General features: G+C 36.3%; 1 protein-coding gene across 8 annotated transcripts in view; it reads right to left on the reverse strand.

Moving 5' to 3' along the window:
• Positions 1–576: 576 nt before the first annotated feature.
• The window catches only part of LUC7L2 (LUC7 like 2, pre-mRNA splicing factor), a 69,268-nt gene continuing 50,845 nt past the window's right edge, over positions 577–18,999 (reverse strand). For all 8 annotated transcript variants that reach the window (XM_086688894.1, XM_025930028.2, XM_086688874.1 and 5 more), the window contains 5 exons: positions 13,686–13,862; positions 11,585–11,676; positions 8,879–8,908; positions 5,388–5,579; positions 577–1,703 (listed from right to left, as the gene is read on the reverse strand). In XM_086688894.1, coding sequence (XP_086545020.1) covers positions 1,526–1,703; positions 5,388–5,579; positions 8,879–8,908; positions 11,585–11,676; positions 13,686–13,862 — 669 coding nt within the window. In that variant the 3' untranslated portion in view covers positions 577–1,525. The remainder of the gene's footprint in view (positions 1,704–5,387; positions 5,580–8,878; positions 8,909–11,584; positions 11,677–13,685; positions 13,863–18,999) is intronic.

Below are 18,999 nucleotides of genomic sequence, written 5' to 3' on the forward strand. Positions count from 1 at the left end.
AAAGTAGATACAAAACAGTTTCTCAGAAATCAAGAATAAAAGAGAATGGGCCACTGACGGAAGATGGGTCTCAGATAGTTAAACTCTGAATAAACTGGAATACATGGAACCAAATATGGTAGAAAACTTTCAGGTAAAGATGCACAGCTTGGTAAACCTGGTGAGTGTCCCTTTTAGATGCAAATTTGCCACTTAAAATTAGGTTCCCTTCCCCTCTATGGCCCACACACTTAGGGGACCGAAGACAGTTATTGGAAGGTGATGTTTGTTAACTGTAACACAGACACTAACTTCACTGAAGTATTTTTGTTCCTTGATTTTCTAGAATCACAAGTGATACCTGCCCACTACTGTTTAAAATCACTGGTAGGTACCTAGCTCTTCAGTGCAGAAACTGTTATGCTCATTACATTGATTACACCATGTTTTTATTTTGGTTGGCTGAATGAAACAAAACCAGAAAAACCCAATTTCTTTTGCAGGTCTAGTCCCTCTCTATAGTATTTGTTGCAGACAGCCCTAAAACAGCTGGAATACAGTCAGCAGGGGCCCGGGCTGGACCAGGCGGAGCAACAGTTCATCTTGGCAAGTATGTGTTTATTTCCTTTGGTGCCTTGCACAGTAAGGCACTAATGATGATAGAACAGAAGAAATGCCCACATCAAATAGTTCTAGTGACAATTTACTAGACGAGTTACAGTTTAATGATGGTGGTGGTGATTGTTTCATTTTATTATTTTTTACAATAAGGTTGTAGCCTTTATACTCCACACACACACACACAAAATAAAACAAGTGCTTATGAAAGAGTCCCTGCCCCACCCCCCTTTTCAAAACATCCTGAACATAGCAATTCAATAGAACAGAAAAATCAAGACATGTTGGATTTCAAAATTTCAATAAAAAAGCAAAGTATGTGATGCAACAGGCTGTTCAACTTCCAACTCTAAATAGGCACTGTAAAACAAAACAAAAACTCCGGGTATTGAAATTTCTCCAGCACACTTTCCAGTATAAATGCTCTGTAATCAGCTCATAATAATGGGAACAGAACCTTAGAACAGAAGTCATATTGCTTCCCTGCTCCCCCTTTCTCCTATAATTAGAGGGTGGAGGTATTAGGGGATACAAAAGTCAGAGGAAGAAGAATTAAAAAGAAAAATTCTGAAAGCTGTTGTTTGTGGACTAGAAAGGAAGACAGCATTTTACAAATGTTCAAAAATTCCCAAGGCAAGCAACACAATTCGTTCACTATCACTCCTACTAGAAAGAATAAAGATATCGGCATCTTATTATATAAAACTGTACTTTCAGAATCGCATTACAGGTTCACCAGAAACTATGGATGTAGTTTTAGGCTTCATCAGGGAAAACAAGTTCAGTTCAGATCGAGTTAGATACTGTGCATCTAGCCTATTTGGATTGGAGTCTGGAACTGCTCACTGTAACCCCCAATAGCTGTAAACTAAACAATAGTATGTAACTCCATAGGAAGCTTAAGGATTGAGGATATGTACACAGCTAATTATATCTCCCCTGCTTCGCGCTCTTCAGAGCTCCTCCTGTCTTCTGATCTGCCATTAGCGCTCTCATAGGACCGCTTCTTATCTTTTCGGTCTCTGTCACGAGGTGATCTGTCTCTTGAATTCCTGTCTCTGTCACGTGATGCTAAGTCTTGGTCTCTGAATCTTTCTTTTGAGGATCTGAAAAATATTAATTTGAGGAGCAAAATGTGTTGGGAAACCCAATATCCAAATCAAAGAATCGGATAAATATTAAGGTACTGATTGATAGCTGAAGATATACAGACTACATCCAAGAAAGACAGAGGAGCCAGTTTTCAGGCTGAAAAGAGCACTACCCAAGGTGACAAGGGAGATGGGTGAAAACAAGCAGGTAAGGGTCAAAAACCGTAAGCTAAAATAATGACTTCTAGGATATTCTCATTATTTCAGAGGCAATCATAAAATGTTTCTAATTCATGGCAAATGTATTTAATATGAAAATAGTACATAGACAGTATCTTTAAAAATCAAAGTGTTAAACCGATTTTTTTATAAACAGAATACAGGTTCCAAACTGGATGGAAATTTAAAACTTACAACTGAGGTCAGCAAATCTTATTTTCTTTGCTGTTGGGCCAGAGAGTAAATATTTTAGGTAGATATTCTTCTTCCTTTTCTTTTTATCAACCCTTCAACAATTTAAAAACCACCCATAGCTCACTGGCTATTCAAAAACCGGCTATGGGGCCAGATTTGGCCTGCAGGCAATAGTTTGCCAACACTCAACTTAGATAAGGAAGTACTCAATTAATGTTATGGCTTCAGATAACCATTTATTATTTTTAAAATCTTTACTCCTCCTCAGTGAGCTCATTCAACCAACAGAAAAAAATAAGAATGGAAGACAGAAAGATGATCACACTCCATCTTGATTAACCATAATGGCTTCTTTACACCATCTCTCCATTCCCATACCCAATTTCAATGAGAAAGGTAAGTGATTATCAGAGATTCAATCAGAAGGAAAACCAAAGGATATGATGGGATCAGAATATGAAATCTATACTTTCAATCTCTAGAATGAATTAATAATATATATTACATATATTTGGTTCTTTACAGGTGACATGGTACTTTTACATAATCATCTCTCTTAACCAGGCTTCAGATTCTAAGTGTGAACATGGGTTAGCTAATACTTTGAGCTTCTAATGCAGGAAAAAAAAAAAAAGGTAGGACTGAACCAAAAAAGGTTGAAAGATTAAAATGTCAACTTTGAGCATTCTACTTAACGTTAGAATAAGCTTAATTTTTAAAAGATGTAGGAAAAAAAAAAAAATCACAGTGCATGTCTGGTTACACTGCTCCTCTCCAGAATCTTTCTAAGAATGTAACATGGAGAGAAGATGCCTAAGAATTAGATACAACGGCAGGTAAGTCTCAAAGGTCAGTAATAACTGGAAAATAACCACGAGATGAGCATCAACTAGGATCTTGTGAGAGATTACAATGTCCCTTCCATAAGCATTTTATTTACACTCAACATTTCATTCAAATTACCAATACTAATAACCCAAGTACTTAAAAGATGGGAGATAACAGGATAATTAGATTATTTGGCCACAGCCACCGAACCCAACTAATCTGACTGTGAAGTCTGCACCACGTGTTTGAAAAGACCAGGATGTAGAAAAATGCAAGCCAAGTCCTCATTTATTAAGGTAACTGTTGCCAGGGAAATGTCACTAACAGAATTCAGACCAGTATTTCACAGTTGGGGTGGAGAAACAGTAAATCATTAAGACTTTGAATTAGGACTTTTACCTTGAAATTTAAACTGAAATATATAGCAGTAACTTGACGTTTTATGTACTAACATGTAGATTTGAATAGCAATTGGCTGCTAATTTTTGGTAAAAACACAATGCTGCTTTGAAAGAGAATAAGTTGTCGAGATTAGAAGTGCTCTTGAGAAAAGCAAAAACTTTTAATAGTTTTACAAAAATAAACCTGTTTATGAACATGCTGAAAACACCAGGGGTGGCATGTAGGATAGTGGAAAAATGTCCTATACAACTTCATAAATGCAGGAACCATTTAGGACTAGGATAACACAATCCCAGGGGAGGAGACATGCCCCTCCCTTCCATCCCCACCACCAACAGACATCAGAGTTCACAGATACCAGAAACAATGACAGGTGGGCAGGTTCACAAGACAAACTCTCTAGACCTTCTAACAACCAGTAGGGTGATTCCTTTTTTTTAATGCATTTATTGGGCACTGCACTGTGGGTCTACAGTTTTAAGAGTATGAGATGAATGGCCAGCAAGCAAATCACTTTAGGAACTATGTCCCTTATAAAGTCCCTCCTCATTCTCTGCAAGTGTCTATGATAATCCATCTGGAATATCTTTCTCCTACCTGGTTTTACCTACTATCTGAACCCATTTTTTTACTTCTCTGGTATTTCCCTCATCTAAACTCCTGTATTATTTTGATGTATACTTTAGCACTTTATATGCTAAGTATGAGATCAGTCTGTTTATTGTCAAAGATGTTAGTCTTGTGTTCTAACTTGAAAAAATTGCTCAACTGTTACACTTCTTTTTTTAGTAGGCCTAGTATAGAAGCAAGTATACGACTCTTACTGATTAAAAGTTAACTGAAGAACTACTTACTTAATGTCCTAATAAGAGAACTTAAATCTTTTCACTGGAGGAAAAAAAAAAAAGGAAAAACAGCTGAGGTGAAGGATAGGTTAATTAACCCATGGTGGGACCCCTTTTATAATGTGTGTGTATATATATATATATATATATATATATATATATATATATATATATATATATCTAATCACCACAATGTTCACCTTAAATATCTTATAATTTTGTCAATTATAACTCAATGAAGCTGGGGGGAGAGACCTACTTGGAACAAGGTAAGAATATAAGAAAATATTTAGTGAAATCGTATTAACCTATTAACTCTGCTTGTGAGTGATTTCAAACAAAGGCTTCCCTCCCTCCCACCCCACACCCAAACAAAAAATTTTTACCACCTTTATGTGGATTCTCTCATGGGCTTTATGCAGAGTAATTGATAGAAAATTTAAGACTAGTAGGTGCTAGGCACTCAAAAAAGATTTATCACATACATAGTTAAGAGTTCTCAAGAAAAAAGCAATTTTAAGCATGGGTTATGTGCCATAGAAATGACCTGGCTTTTAAAGACCATCTTGTGACCTGAGAAGTTTTGGGAGCTTGGTCGATGTAGCCTGTGTGTACTTAAGGCTCCACCACCACATACTAATCCTTTATCCTGAATATAGTTTCAGGTCCTTAAACACACCACATCCTTGCAACCTTTAAATTTCCATGCCAAGAAAGTCTACCCTCCTTAAGAGTCTAAGTCTGCCCCACCAAGCTAACTGTATATAGCAACGCATACCTAGAGTGCAGATTAAACAATATACCAGAATGTGTCTGCTCTGAAAAAGTGCACCAGCTCAAAAGAAGTTTGGAAAACAGAAGTCAAACAAAGATAAACTCTTTAAATGAAAGGACTTCTTAAAGCCCCTAATGCGCCAATACATACTGAAAAAATTGGTACTGGTACCTAAAATTGTCCACAAAGTACTTTTTTTCCCCCAAGACACACTAAGCAGAGAAAAAGCAATAACCTCTGCCCATATCGGTTCCAATTTCTTTACTCTGGCTCCTAAGTGTATTATTTAACTACCCATATAATCAGGGGAAAAAATGTTACAAACTCACACACAAATGTGTACATGTTACCAGATGCAAGTCTCAAACCAATAGTATTCCAAGTGTAAACCTTTAATAAAGGTAGTTCCATATCCTCTTATGGACACCTCAGTACCTCCTCCTGGATCGCTCTCTGCTCCTGTCTCTAGAACTGTGCCCACTTCGCTGGTGGCTACGGCTGCGGCTTCGGCTGCTAGAGCGGGATCTGTGGCGATGGCGTTTCTCCCGAGATTTGGAGCGAGTTCTCCTCTTCCGTTCCCGTGACATGGAGCGAGACCGGTGTCTGCGATGCTCTCTGGACCTGGACCTACAAAACCCGTTTGCTTTAGTTTTTAGCTTTCTCAGCAATGCACTTCTCATTTGCTAAAGCCTCTTCTTTAAAGAGAAACAATCGCTCAGTAAGCTTGATGCTAGTTCTATTTCAAGTCAGCTAAATCTACACCAAAGTAAAATGCTGGTATGTTAAATAACTACATACTGCAATTTCAAAATGAAACATTAGTTCTTAAAGGTCAATAAATATCGTATAAATTTATATCAAGAATATCATAAAAATTAAATCTATACCACTACTATATGCCAGGGATTGTACTATCTAGATGATTTTATTAGAGATTTGTAGTTCATTTAAATAATTTCTAAAATTTTTGTGGTATACTTTGTTTCTAAAGTATGTATCTGATGGACATGGATAAAGGGAGGAGAGGCATAAGAGAGATCAGTGTTTAGGATAATGTAACTCTGAATTTATAAGGTTGTATCTTATGACCATCAAAATAAGTTTTAATGTCCACAATATGCCTAGTCACAGTGTAATCAACACAGTAAGGCTGTTCTCCTGTAAGCAGTACTTAGCTTGGGAAGGAAAAAAACATGTATAAGTCATTTTAGAGAACTTTAATCATAAAAAAAAAAAGTGTGAGTACATAGGACTATAGTCAAGGAAAAACGTTTTGAAGTAGCTAGAAGGAAAAACACTTCTGGAGCCTCCACTGGGTCACAAAACTCACAACATGTGTGTGTGGTAAGTGACGGAAACCAAGCAGGAAGAAAGATATGAAACTTTGTTCTAACTGTCCCTTTTTAGAGTGATAGCAATGATCTAAACTTGACATTGACATTGCATAACTATAACTAATGGACTTATACACTTAAAATGGCTGAACTTATGGCATGTAAATTATACCTTAATAAAGCAGTTAAAAAATTGTTAAAGTCACTTTAAAAATGTAATGTTTTCTCATAATTTAATAAATTCAAAAGCATATTATTCAGGTGATACAATTTATAAACCGAGCTCGTTTTCAACTGATTATTTTATTAAATCAAGTTTAAAAGCATTCAGCTTATGTCAACATTTATATTCAAAAGAAGGCATATAGAGTGGACCCAGCATCAACTACGGTTGAACGAATATTTCCACAACTGAATAAAATCTCTCTGAAAAGCAGCATAAGGAAAAGAACATAAAATTCATTCAATGCAAGTTTAATTAAATGGGATTTAGTCACTCATTTTGAGCTACAATGAATTTATGTCTTTCAATGCATAATTTCATTCCTCTTTTACAAAATTCTAGATAATTAGTCATTCATTTAAAAAGTATTTACTGGGTGCATCTTGCACTAAGTACTAGGAAGACTGAGCAGCAAATAAAAAAAAAGTCCTTAACCTCATGGAGGTTATTCCACACAGTGTGTTATTCCACACAGAATTCCACACAGATATGTAAGCAGTAAATACTGTAAGTCGGCTAGTAAAAAAAGGTTATATTAAAAAGGTAAAGATGGACAGAGAAATAAGATTGTAATCTTTTTACAGAATAGGCAGGAAAGGCTTTTCTGGTAAAATAGCATTTAAGCAAAGACAAAATAAGGTAATCAGCCATCTCAAAGAAGGTTGCTTCAGGTAGAGGGAACACAGGGGCAAAAGCTCGGAGGTAGGATAAAGTTCAGCATATTGAAGGACTAAAAGATCTGTTTGGCTGGAATGAAGTCAGCAAGGGGAATAATTCAGGGTTTTAAGGGCAAAATGACCAAATACCATATCATTCAAACTAGGATGCTTTCAATGGTTAATTATATAAAAAGCAAGGGCGAGCTATTAATAAATATGCTGACACAAGACATAAACTGGTACCTACTTACCCCAATCTCAGATCGATTACTTAAAAGCTATGGCAAGGACTTCCACTTCTCATTAAGTGAAATGGAATACCTTTTGGCTGACGTAATTTATTTCACTTTTTAAAGGGCATATTCTGATTGATGTATGAAAAACAGGTTGAGGTAGAGAAGGGGATTGGCCAAGTATAGAAAAGTGCCTTGGAGTACAATGGTAGAAATTAACGTTCTGGCCTCAATATCTGAAGACTTTCTATGTGCAAACAGTTTAAATATCTTTTCAACAAAGGGACTAATTTGCATTAATCAACCGGTAAACAAGAACACTATCAACATTTAATGTTTCTATTCATCCTAGATTTCAGAAACAACAATATGAACTGGCTGACACAACTGGTCCCTTTTATTAGTTTTTTAGTGTTTGCAGCAGAAACACATCGCTGAAAGATCCTAAAAAGTACTATGGGGCATCTAAAAGAAATGCAGGTTTTTCTTTCATAACCGCAAATGCTCTAGTATACAGGGAAAAGTTCTTGAGAAATAATTAACTTTAGAGTTAAGAGTACTCCAAAGGTTTCAGAAAGTAGTTATCTGAACAAGAAAAATTGTAAGATTTGACAAAGAATGACAAAGGGCATTCTAAGTGGGGATGGACTCACAAGAACGACTCAAGGATAGGAATGAAAATTGCACACAAAAAATTTAAAAAATGACGACATACACCATGCTTCCCCACCTTTCTCAGAAAAAAATTAGCAACTACTAAAACTTTTAAAGAATGTCTTCAAAAAGACGTCAAATATTAATGTCAAAGCTTTAAAAATAAAGTGTTCTCTTGCCCCTCTGAAGTTTTTTGTGATCTCGGTACAAAGTTATAAGTAATAAACATATAAAGTGAAGACCAGGGTATAAACTAATAAACATTTCAGATTCCCTTCGATATCTCACTATGGATCCCTCTTTCAAAAAGGTATTCACTATTCAACCTGCTTATATTTTCAACAGGTACACCCTACACCCTCCCTCCTTACTTTGATCTGTTTCTTACATGCACCACGAAAATTATTGTCGCATATTTACCTGCACTTCTAAAGATTTCAAAGAAATATTCTAAAATATTTTTAGCTTTCCCTTTTTTTGTTGTCCAATAGGCTCTATGCCCAACGTGAGTCTTGAACTTACAACCCTGAGATCAATAGTTGCATGTTCTACCAACTGAGTCAGCCAGGCGCCCCAATGTTTTTAGTTTTCCCTTTAACTCCAGGGCACTGTATATATTACTCCAATAAAATTAGGCTGTAGTTCATGAGTACCTTCTGACCAGTTTCATCTTAAAACAAAATGCCCACACTTGAACTACAAAAGAAATTAAGAGTATTACTCTATTAATTCTCATTCATTTTTAAAAAATATTTAATCTATGAAAACAACATCTGGAAAAAACCCAACTTCAATACTTATGTACATTTTGTGTAAAACTTACCTTTTGGGATTCTTGCTATGTGATCGAGACCTGAAAAAAGAGTATCTATTTTTAGAAAAAAAGACTAAGAAAAAGTACAATGCACTGTTAAAATTACATTCTTCCTGATTTCTAATCTTTTAAAATGTGTATTTATTTTGAGGGAAAGAGAGTGCAGGAGGGGCAGAGAGAGATGAAGAGATGGGAGAATCCCAAGCAGGCTCCATAATGTCAGTGCAGAGCCTGATGCGGGGCTTGATCCCACAAATCGAGAGATCATGACCTGAGTCAAACAAAACCGAAAGTCAGATGCTCAACTGAAGGAGCCCCCAAGGCACCCCCTGATTTCTAATCTTTTCATTCTATAAATATGAAACACATGAACGTGTGCAAATTTTTCCAAAATACACCACAAACCGTACAGACTTCCCCACCTTGGCATATGAGATCCCCTATCTAGGATACCTAGCTCTCTAAGAGAATACACTCCTAGGAGGGGCACCTCAGTGGCTTAGTCAGTGAAGCATCCAACTTCAGCAGAGGTCATGATCTCATGGTTTGTGATTCAAGCCCTATGTCAGGATCTGTGCTAACAGCTCAGAGCCTGGAGTCTGCTTCGGATTCTGTGTCTTCCTCTCTCTGCCCCCCCGACCCATGCTTTGTCTCTCTCAAAAATAAACATTAAAAAAAAATTTTTTTTTAATTACAAAAAAAAGAGAGAAAAAAACATGATCCTGGGAGTAAAAACCACAATAAATAACCATTCACTAATTCCCCAGGAAATACTTCCCAACCTGGAAAAAATTCGTTATTTATATCTCTGTCATCTTTTCTTTCCCTGTGGGAACAGGGTAAAATTTCTATTATCTGAGATATATTCACTTTTGAACTATAACCTCCTAGCGTAATTGCTACAACACCCAACTCAATCTTACAATATCTTTCTTAACATGACACATGATACCCTTATTAAAGCACTCTTCACATTTCTTGGCATATAATTAACACTCGATAAATAGTAATGGCTAGTACTGTGGTTATTAGGAAACCATGGGTGTCTTGTGGGGAAGATACAGCACAACTGAAGGATGAGCTTTGGACTCATCCTGATTTAAGTTTTAACTCAGCTGCATCACTACCTGTGACCCAGACAGATAATAAATATATATCTTCCCTCAGCTTTGTTTGCCATTTGCAAAAGCAGCACAGCAATGTAAATTTCACAGGCAATTGTAAGGATTAAATGAACGAATATAGGCCAATTCGTAGCACAGGCCTGGTACATAACAGGCACTCAGTAAGTAATAGTTTTTATCATTATCCTTTTCAATACCATAGCTGGGATCCCATCTTGTATAACTCCGTACTTGCTTGTAATTTCTTCATCTTTCATTCTTAGTTCTGATACTTCCTCAAGTTCACAGTTTAAAAAAAAGAAAACTTCAAACACATTTCTGAAATAGCGTCACATTTTACCATCGATGTTAAAAGAAATTTGCCAGTTGGCAACAAAGGAGTAAGATGTGGTACACTTTCTTGTCAGCCACAGATGTGAAAATGTAGTCATGGCAAAGAATTTTTGTTCTCATCCAACTATCATTTCAGTTGAAGTATATAAATTAGTGGCACTATATTCAGAATTTTAAAATGAGATTTCTAATGCCATTTATACAGTCTTATAAAGCTAAGCAATATTCCCACAGAAAATCAGTGTACACAAAAGAGAACAGTGATAGAGCTATGAGGTAAAATTTATGGTAAATGAAGAACATATATATCAATGGATATACGACAGCACTCCCCTTAAAAAGGGAAGTGTAGTTTTGTTTCATTTCTTCACTGCAGTGCAAAAATATTACCTGCTACAAGTCATGTAACACAAAGTTAGTTTAAACATCTTGAAAGAGACTACGGTAAAACATGCTCAAAGCCTGGGGAAGTTGCCATGACCAAGTCACATATCATAAAGGGTTTTAATTAGGCACAAAATCTGCTGGGAAGTATTTAACTTCCAGAGATGTGTAATACAATTAAGGAAACACTATAAATGAGAACTACACATAATTCTTTTGTGGCATATCTGTCCATCCTGAAGTTGTTAAAGAAGTTATGTACGTGAGTTCAAAGAAGGTTCCCACCACGATGCCACACAATTTGCTGCCAATGGGTAAAAGTGGCTCAGAACATTAATGTTTAAATGTTTACTAAATATGAAGAATATGACTTTATCAACTAATGAATACCAATATAAAAATTGCATACATTTAGCTATTATTAAATTAATACAATCTTAAAAGTTTATAGCTCCTAGAACTGAAGAAATATAGAATCAAAGCACAATGTAAGATAACCAATGAAACAAACAAAACCCAAACTAAGAATAAAGCAGATGACAAAAATAAAAATAGTTTTATACCAATCTGGTACAAACGCAGCCATTATGAAAACCAGAGGGCTAGAAAGAGCTTTGTAGTAAATCTTACAAAAAATAAGGATGTGACTCTTTACTCACTCTTCCATACATGTTGAAGGAAATCACCCTGATTTAAATGGTTGTAAGTTAACATTTTTATAAACACTGTTTCACATAGTAATACTTTTAAGAGTAAACAAATTTCCCACATGCAGATTTAGTAACACCGAAAATCCTGTATTAATCACATCTCTTTTTAGAGCCAGGGACATTCAACATCAGATAGTTGGACTATTCAGTTCATCACTCCATACCTCCTCAGCTTCTCCCTTTCTTCTCTCTCTCTTTCTTCTCTTCGTTTCAGGCGTTCCTGATTTCTTTTCTCCTGTTTCTCAGCTACAACTCTCTTAAAAGACAATGACAATTCAAATAATAAAAAATGAGAAGCATTAGTTACTGAGTCCATTCTTAATAAGAATTATCCTACACTCTACGACATGTGGTTCCCAATATAGCACAGGTAACATCAAAATCTGTTTAATAACAGTTCAATTAAAAGTTTTACTGGGTAAAATCATTATGCAAGTCTAGTTTCCAAAATGTTTCTTCCCCCCTTCTGGGGAACATTTGTAAAATCTCATGTTTCTTCATGACTTAATATTTCAAAATCATTTCTACAAGACTTTTCTCCTTTGAATATTTTCAAGCATTACTTTGTATATTTCAAGTCTTTTTTTTTTTTTCCAGTAATCTCTACACCCACGACCCTGAGATCAAGAGGAATATGCCATGCCAACTGAGCCAGCGAGGTACACCTATTTTGTATTTTTTAAAGAACATTAAGCAGTATAAATCACTATAAGCTCCCATTCTCTATGATTTCCAAAATAAAAATGTCTTCTGTCACTTCCAATTACCACCTCAATTCTGCTGCTTCAAAAAGTACCAGTAAAAAGCTAAACAGTCCTGTTGCTAGCTCTGTATCTGCAAAGATTCCCAAACAGTACTATTTTTGAGTTTTAACTTAGACCCCAGTAACCATGTGAAATAGTGAAACTTAGTCATTTAAAAAAACTTACCCCAAATCATCCCAGTTACTCAGAATACTTAGAAGAGCTCACTGTTAATTACAAATACAGAGACGTCCCTAAGTGTTTCTGACTCCACATTATTTTAAATGTGAAACTATAGATCTTGGGTTAATTTCAGTAATAAAAGTCACTATCCGGTGATTGCCACCTTTGAGCCAGTCTCCTACTCATAACAAAATGCTACAGTGCCAAAATTTAAAAAAAAAACAGGCTGCATCAGGGGCACCTGAGTGGCTCAGTCAGTTAACTGTCTGACTTTGGCTCAGGTCATGATCTCACAGTTTTTGAGTTCAAGCCCTGCATCGGATTCTGTGCTGACAGCGGAGAGCCTGCAGCCTGATTCAGATTCTGTGTCTCCCTCTCTCTCTTGCCCCTCCCCCACTCACACGCTTGTCTCTCTCAAAACTGAATAAATGTAAAAAAAGAAAAAAACCAATAAAACTAGCCACACCAGATTCTTGAGAAGTAAATTGACTATATCCATTTATTCTGATCTTTAACCTCTTTAGAAATACCCTGTTTGTTGTTTTCCTGTCTTCTCAGAAGAATTCAGCACGAGTAGGAACTGTACTGCCTTTCTCACAATAGTGGTATATATATGTTAAGTGATAATAACTGTCCTTTTTTTAAAGATAGGTTTCATTCTAATTCCTTTCTGAAACAGGAGTAGGAGCATAAAATAAAACTAGAGGTCCTACAAGCTTGTTATGAAAAACTGCAAAATATTTCAAAAAAATACTAGACTCATTTTCTCAATCTTCCTTTGAAGTAAATATTATAACGGGGCGCCTGGGTGACTCAGTTGGTTAAGCGTCCGACTTCGGCTCAGTCATGATCTCACAGTTCGTGGGTTCGAGCCCTGCGTCGGGCTCTGTGCTGATAGCTCAGAGCCTGAAGCCTGTTTTGGATTCTGTGTCTCCCTTTCTCGCTGCCCCTCCCCTATTCACGCTCGGTCTCTGTCTCAAAAATAAACATTAAAAAAAATTAAAGTAAATATTATACTGTTTATTTTACAGAAAATAGAATAAAAATTTGGGGGGAATTTGTATGAAACAATTAGTTCAGAACTCAGTTTGCAAGATTCCTAATTCAATGTCCTATCCAACACAAAACACTATCCCCCAAAATAAGGGGACAGTATTTAAAGTCTGTTTTTCGGACATCATCCATTAAACCAGCTGTTATCTCCATTGATAATCCTACTCTATTTGGTATGAATTGTTAGCAGAATTTCAGCCAAGATATTACACAAAAAGATTAACTAATACATATCAAAACAACGAGTGATTAAATTAAAGTGAAGGATATTAATTTACCAATGTACCTTTAATTCTTCAAGTTTCTCTCTTATTTCAATAAATCCCAGGTGCAGTTTACCCCCAAAATGATCAGCCAGTCGTCTATCATTATCATGAAGACCTAAATAGGCAGAGCAGACTTCACAGACTCGAAGTTTCTGTTGTTGGAAACTGGAAGCCGGCATAGAATTCCTATAAACTTCCTGAACAAAAGTGAGAAAAACAATATTCATATAAACCTGAGTCATACCACTACACAAAATACACTATGTACATATAAAGAAAAGTTTTCTGATGAATACACAAAAGTATGGCTATTTTGTTATGAAAATCCATGGGTTTTCCATTACCCTCATCCTCTGTCCTTGGGACCTAGCCAATGGAAGTAAACTGTATTTTGCCAAGAACTACTGTAAGAATTCTACCACGACATAGAACACGACTTTCGGAAAGGCCTTCTCAGTGTTCTGGGTTTTCTTTTCTGCAATTTTTGTTAAAAATGAAACGAAGCAACCCCAAAACTATATACATCAGTGAAGGATCAAGAAAAAAGTCACCCACACTGGCAGAGAGGGAATGAATGTCTTTGGTATTATTACAGTTTCCTTCCACTGCCTTCTTACCCACAGGTCATTTCTTTTCCCTTTGGAAATGTGGACAGGGCATACAAATGATAACTTTCCACCAAAAGCAATAGTTCTATAAGCAATGAGAGGAAGTGCCTTAACAAGAGTAAGATGTCTTACACTCAATCATTTTTCCTTACTGAAAATATTCTGGTTATCGTCTGACACAGCCACCTCTCTACCTAAAAAACATTACACTTCCTGGGGCACCTAGGTGGCTCAGTTGGTTAAGCGTCCAACTCTTGATTCGTGAGATAGAGCCCCACATCAGGCTCTGCAATGATAGTGTGGAGCCTACTTAGGATTCTTTCTCCCTCTCTCTGCCCTCCACCTCTGCTTGAGCATGTGCATGCACTCTCTCTCTCAAAATAAATAAAAAAAAAAAACTTAAAAACAAAAAAATTCTATTTCCAAGCCTTTATGCAGCTTTGGCTTTAGAGATATTTAAGTGGACATTGCTGGAGGGAATATATAGAAAAGTTCTTTCAAAGGGAGTCAGTAAGCTGAGATAAAAAATCACTAATGGCTGTTATCACCTGTGGATCAGAAGTGATGGGAAACAATATTTACAGTTTCAAAAATGTCAATACCAAGGGACGCCTGGGTGGATCAGTTGGTTAAGCATCCAACTTCAGCTCAGGTCATGATCTCACCATTTGAGTTTGAGCCCTGTATCAGGCTCTGAGCCTGGAGCTGGCTTCAGATTCTGTGTCTCCCTCTCTCTCTTCCCCTTCCCTGTTTGCATGCTGTCTCTCTCTCAAAATTAAACATTAAAAAAAAGAAAAAAGTGTCAATACCAAGACACTTATTACAAAAAGGAAAGCACTGTAACTTCACAGTCGAAAAAGAGGCAATATCACCAGAAATGGGACAAATTACTAGCATGTGCCTTCTGATGCATATAACATTACTTAAATGGTACTCCTGTCAAAATTCTAATCAAGAAGAAAATCAGACAAACCCAAACTGAAAAACATTTTACAAAATAATTAGCCTGTACTTTTCAAAACTGTCAAGATCATGCCAAAGACTAAAGTTCCACATTAAAGAGGCCTAGAGGAACATGAACAAATAAATGCAGCATATGATCTTGAACTGGACCTTAAACAAAGAAAAAAAAATTTTATGTTTATTCACTGATCTTGAGAGAGAGAGAGAGAGAGAGAGAGAGAGAGAGAGAGAAAGAGAGAATCCAAGCAAGATCCACACCATCAGCACAGAGCCCAATGCAGGGCTGGAACCCACAAACCGTGAGATCATGACCTGAGCCAGAATCAGGAGTCAGACACTTAACAGACTAAAACACCTAGGGGTCCCAAAGAAAAAAATTTTAATAAAGAGAACATTAGTGGGACAATTCAGAAGAATCTGAATAAAGTCTTCCAATTAATAGTATTGTATTAATCTTAATTTCTGATTCAAATCACTATACTGCATTTATGTAATAAAATATCCTTGTTTTTAGTAAATACACATTGGAGTATTTGGGGATAAAGAGGCTTTACATCTATAACTTAATGTCAAACATTACACATACAATACACATACAATAGGAGAAAAAAAAGGAAATGTGGTAAAAATGTTAATATTTGGAGTCCACGTGAAGGATATAGGGGCATTCCTTACACTATTTCTTTTGTATCTCTGGAAATATTTCAAAATAAAAGTTTTTTAAAAAGATAAACACAAACACATGATACACAGAGGCAAGTCAACTCAATTTTTGTGCCTTACTATTCCTTTTTCTAGTTATGCAGAAGAAAGGCTTTAGGCATAGTGGCCATATTACCGCCAAAAAATGATAAACATAAAGATGAATCCATATAATAAAGATGGCTGAACATAAAGGTGTAAGTAACTTGTATACTAGATGGAATCATGGAGCTGCCATATCAGCCCTAGACTCCCTAACCACGAGTATTTACTAAAGGAGAACAACAAAACCCTTTTTTGGTTAACCCATTGTAAGTTAAGTTTTCTTTTATGTGCAGTTGAACACAATCTAAAATGGGCAAGCACATTTTTTAAAGTATTGTCCTTAGTAAAAATCAAATGCAGACAAAATATAACAGATTAAAGACGTTAAGCCACTGTGTGATACTAGAAAATCTTCAAATACATATGCATGAAATTTCATGAAAACAAAACATGCAAGTAATAACATCACTATGTTCGCTACCAGAGTCTTTGGGGGAAATGAGCTATAAAATACTCTGCATTTAAAAATTGGGGCAACTGGGTGGCCCAGTCAGTTAAGCATCTGACTCTTGATTTTGGCTCAGGTCATGATCTCATGGTTCGTGAGATCAAACCCTACATCTGGCTCTGTGCTAGCAATGAGAAGTCTGCTTGGGATTTTCTCTCTCTCCCTCTCTTTCTGCTCTTTTGCTCGTGCGTGCACTCCCTCTCAAAATAAACATTTAAAATATAAAAATTCAGTGTTTATTTTCTGGATTGGTATTAATTACATTTCAAGAAATGCTAATTTGAGAAACTTAACAGAAGACCATGGGGGAAGGGAAGGGGAAAAAACAGTTTCAAACAGAGAGGGAGGCAAACCACAAGAGACTCTTAAATACAGAGAACAGAGGGTTGGGGGGGGGGCGGAGGAGAGGGGAAAATACGTAATGGGCACTGAGGAGGGCACTTGTTGGGGCTGAGCACTGGGTGTTGTATGTAAGTGATGAATCATGGGAATCTACTCCCAAAGCCAAGAGCACACTGTATACACTGTATGTTAACTAACTTGACAATCAATTCTGTTTAAAAAAAAAATAGGTAATAAAAATATAAAATCTAAGTTAAAAAAAATAATAAAGAAATCCTCAATATTAAGACTTCAAAAATACTAAGAAGGTTGCACAGCATATTCTTTTCCATCCTATTACCTTTAATATATATTTATATTTAAAGTAGATTCCAGGGGAGACTAGGTGGCTCAGTCGGTGAAGCATCTGACTCTTGATTTTGGTGCATTTGGTGCAGGTCATGATCTCATGCTTCATGGGACCAAGCCCCACGCTGGGCTTTGTGCTGACAGCACAGACTCCGCTTGGGATTTTCTCTCTCCCTCTTTGCCCCACCCCTGCTCATATGCATTCTCTCTCTCAAAATAAACACTTTAAAGTAGTTTGTTTTTTTTTTTTTAAGTTTATTTATTTTTGAGAGAGTGCAAGCAGGGGAGGGGCAGAGAGAGAGGGAGACACAGAATCTGAAGCAGGCTCCAGGCTCTGAGCTGTCAGCAGAGAGCCCAAAGTGGGACTTGAACTCACAAGCCGTGAGATCATGACCTTGAGACGAACTCGGATGTGTAACTGACTGAGCCACCTACTGCCCCTAAAGTAGACTTATTATAGCTAGCTCTTGCTTTTAAAAAAAAATCCAGTCTCACAATCTTTGCCTTTTAGTTGGAATATTTAGACCATTTACATTTAATGTAATTATTGGTACACTGGGTTACATTTAACATAATTATCGGTACACCACTATGCTATTTATTTTCTCTATGTCCAATCTGTTGTTTATTCCTTTTTTCCTGCCTTCTTTTGGATTAAGTATTATTTAGGACTCCATTTTATTTCTACTATTAGTTATACTTTTTTCCCCTCCAGTGGTTTCTCTGGAGTTTACAGTATACAACTTTAACATCTAAAAAAAGCTAAAAAGACCTTATTAATATCAGATCAAGATTTGAAAGCAAAAGACATTACTAGGACAGTTCAAAATAATAAAGGGCCCAATTATTCAAAAAGACACAACAAACCTAAAGGTGTATTAGCCTAATAATAGTTTCAAAATACATGAAGCAAAAACTGACAAAACTGAAAAGCATAGATAAATCCACAATTAGAGGTAGAGACTTGAATATTCCTCTCAGTAAATAAACAGAAAATCAATAGGATGTGTAAAGATTTGAACAATTAATCAACCATCCTAACTCAACTGACATTTACAGAACACTCCATTTAACAAGGGAGAGTATCATTCTTTTAAAATGCAGATGGAGGGGCGCCTGGGTGGCGCAGTCGGTTAAGCATCCAACTTCAGCCAGGTCACGATCTCGCGGTCCGTGAGTTCGAGCCCCGCGTCAGGCTCTGGGCTGATGGCTCAGAGCCTGGAGCCTGTTTCCGATTCTGTGTCTCCCTCTCTCTCTGCCCCTCCCCTGTCCATGCTCTGTCTCTCTCTGTCCCAAAAATAAATAAACGTTGAAAAAAAAAATTTTTTTAAAATGCAGATGGAACATTTACCAAGACTAAATTCAGGGCACAAAACAAGTACTGACATATCTAAGAGACCTAAAATCACACCAATGTTCTCTGTCTGCAAGAGAACTAAATTAAAATCAGAAAAGAAAAATATTTAGAAAAAACAAATATATAATAACACACTCCTGTATAACCCATAGATCAAGGGAGAAATCACAAGCAATATTAGCAAATATTTGCATTGAATAAAAATAAAAATACAACATATGAATCTGTGGGATACAGCTACAATTGTGTGTAGAAGAAAATTTACAGCAGTAAATGGGCTAAAATCAGTTATCTAAAAGAGGACAGAATAAGAAAAATTAAACCATGGTGTGATACAGTTAAGAGCAATGGACACTATGGTAAAATGGGAGAATACAACCTCATCTGAAGGTATCCAGCTTTCTAAAAAACATCAGGTGGGCAAAACAAAATAGAACTTTGTCTTCAGACATTAGATTTTG

Source organism: Puma concolor, chromosome A2 (genome assembly GCF_028749965.1).
Source record: "Puma concolor isolate L17-30 chromosome A2, mPumCon1.1.hap2, whole genome shotgun sequence".
Taxonomy (NCBI): Eukaryota; Metazoa; Chordata; class Mammalia; order Carnivora; family Felidae; genus Puma; species Puma concolor.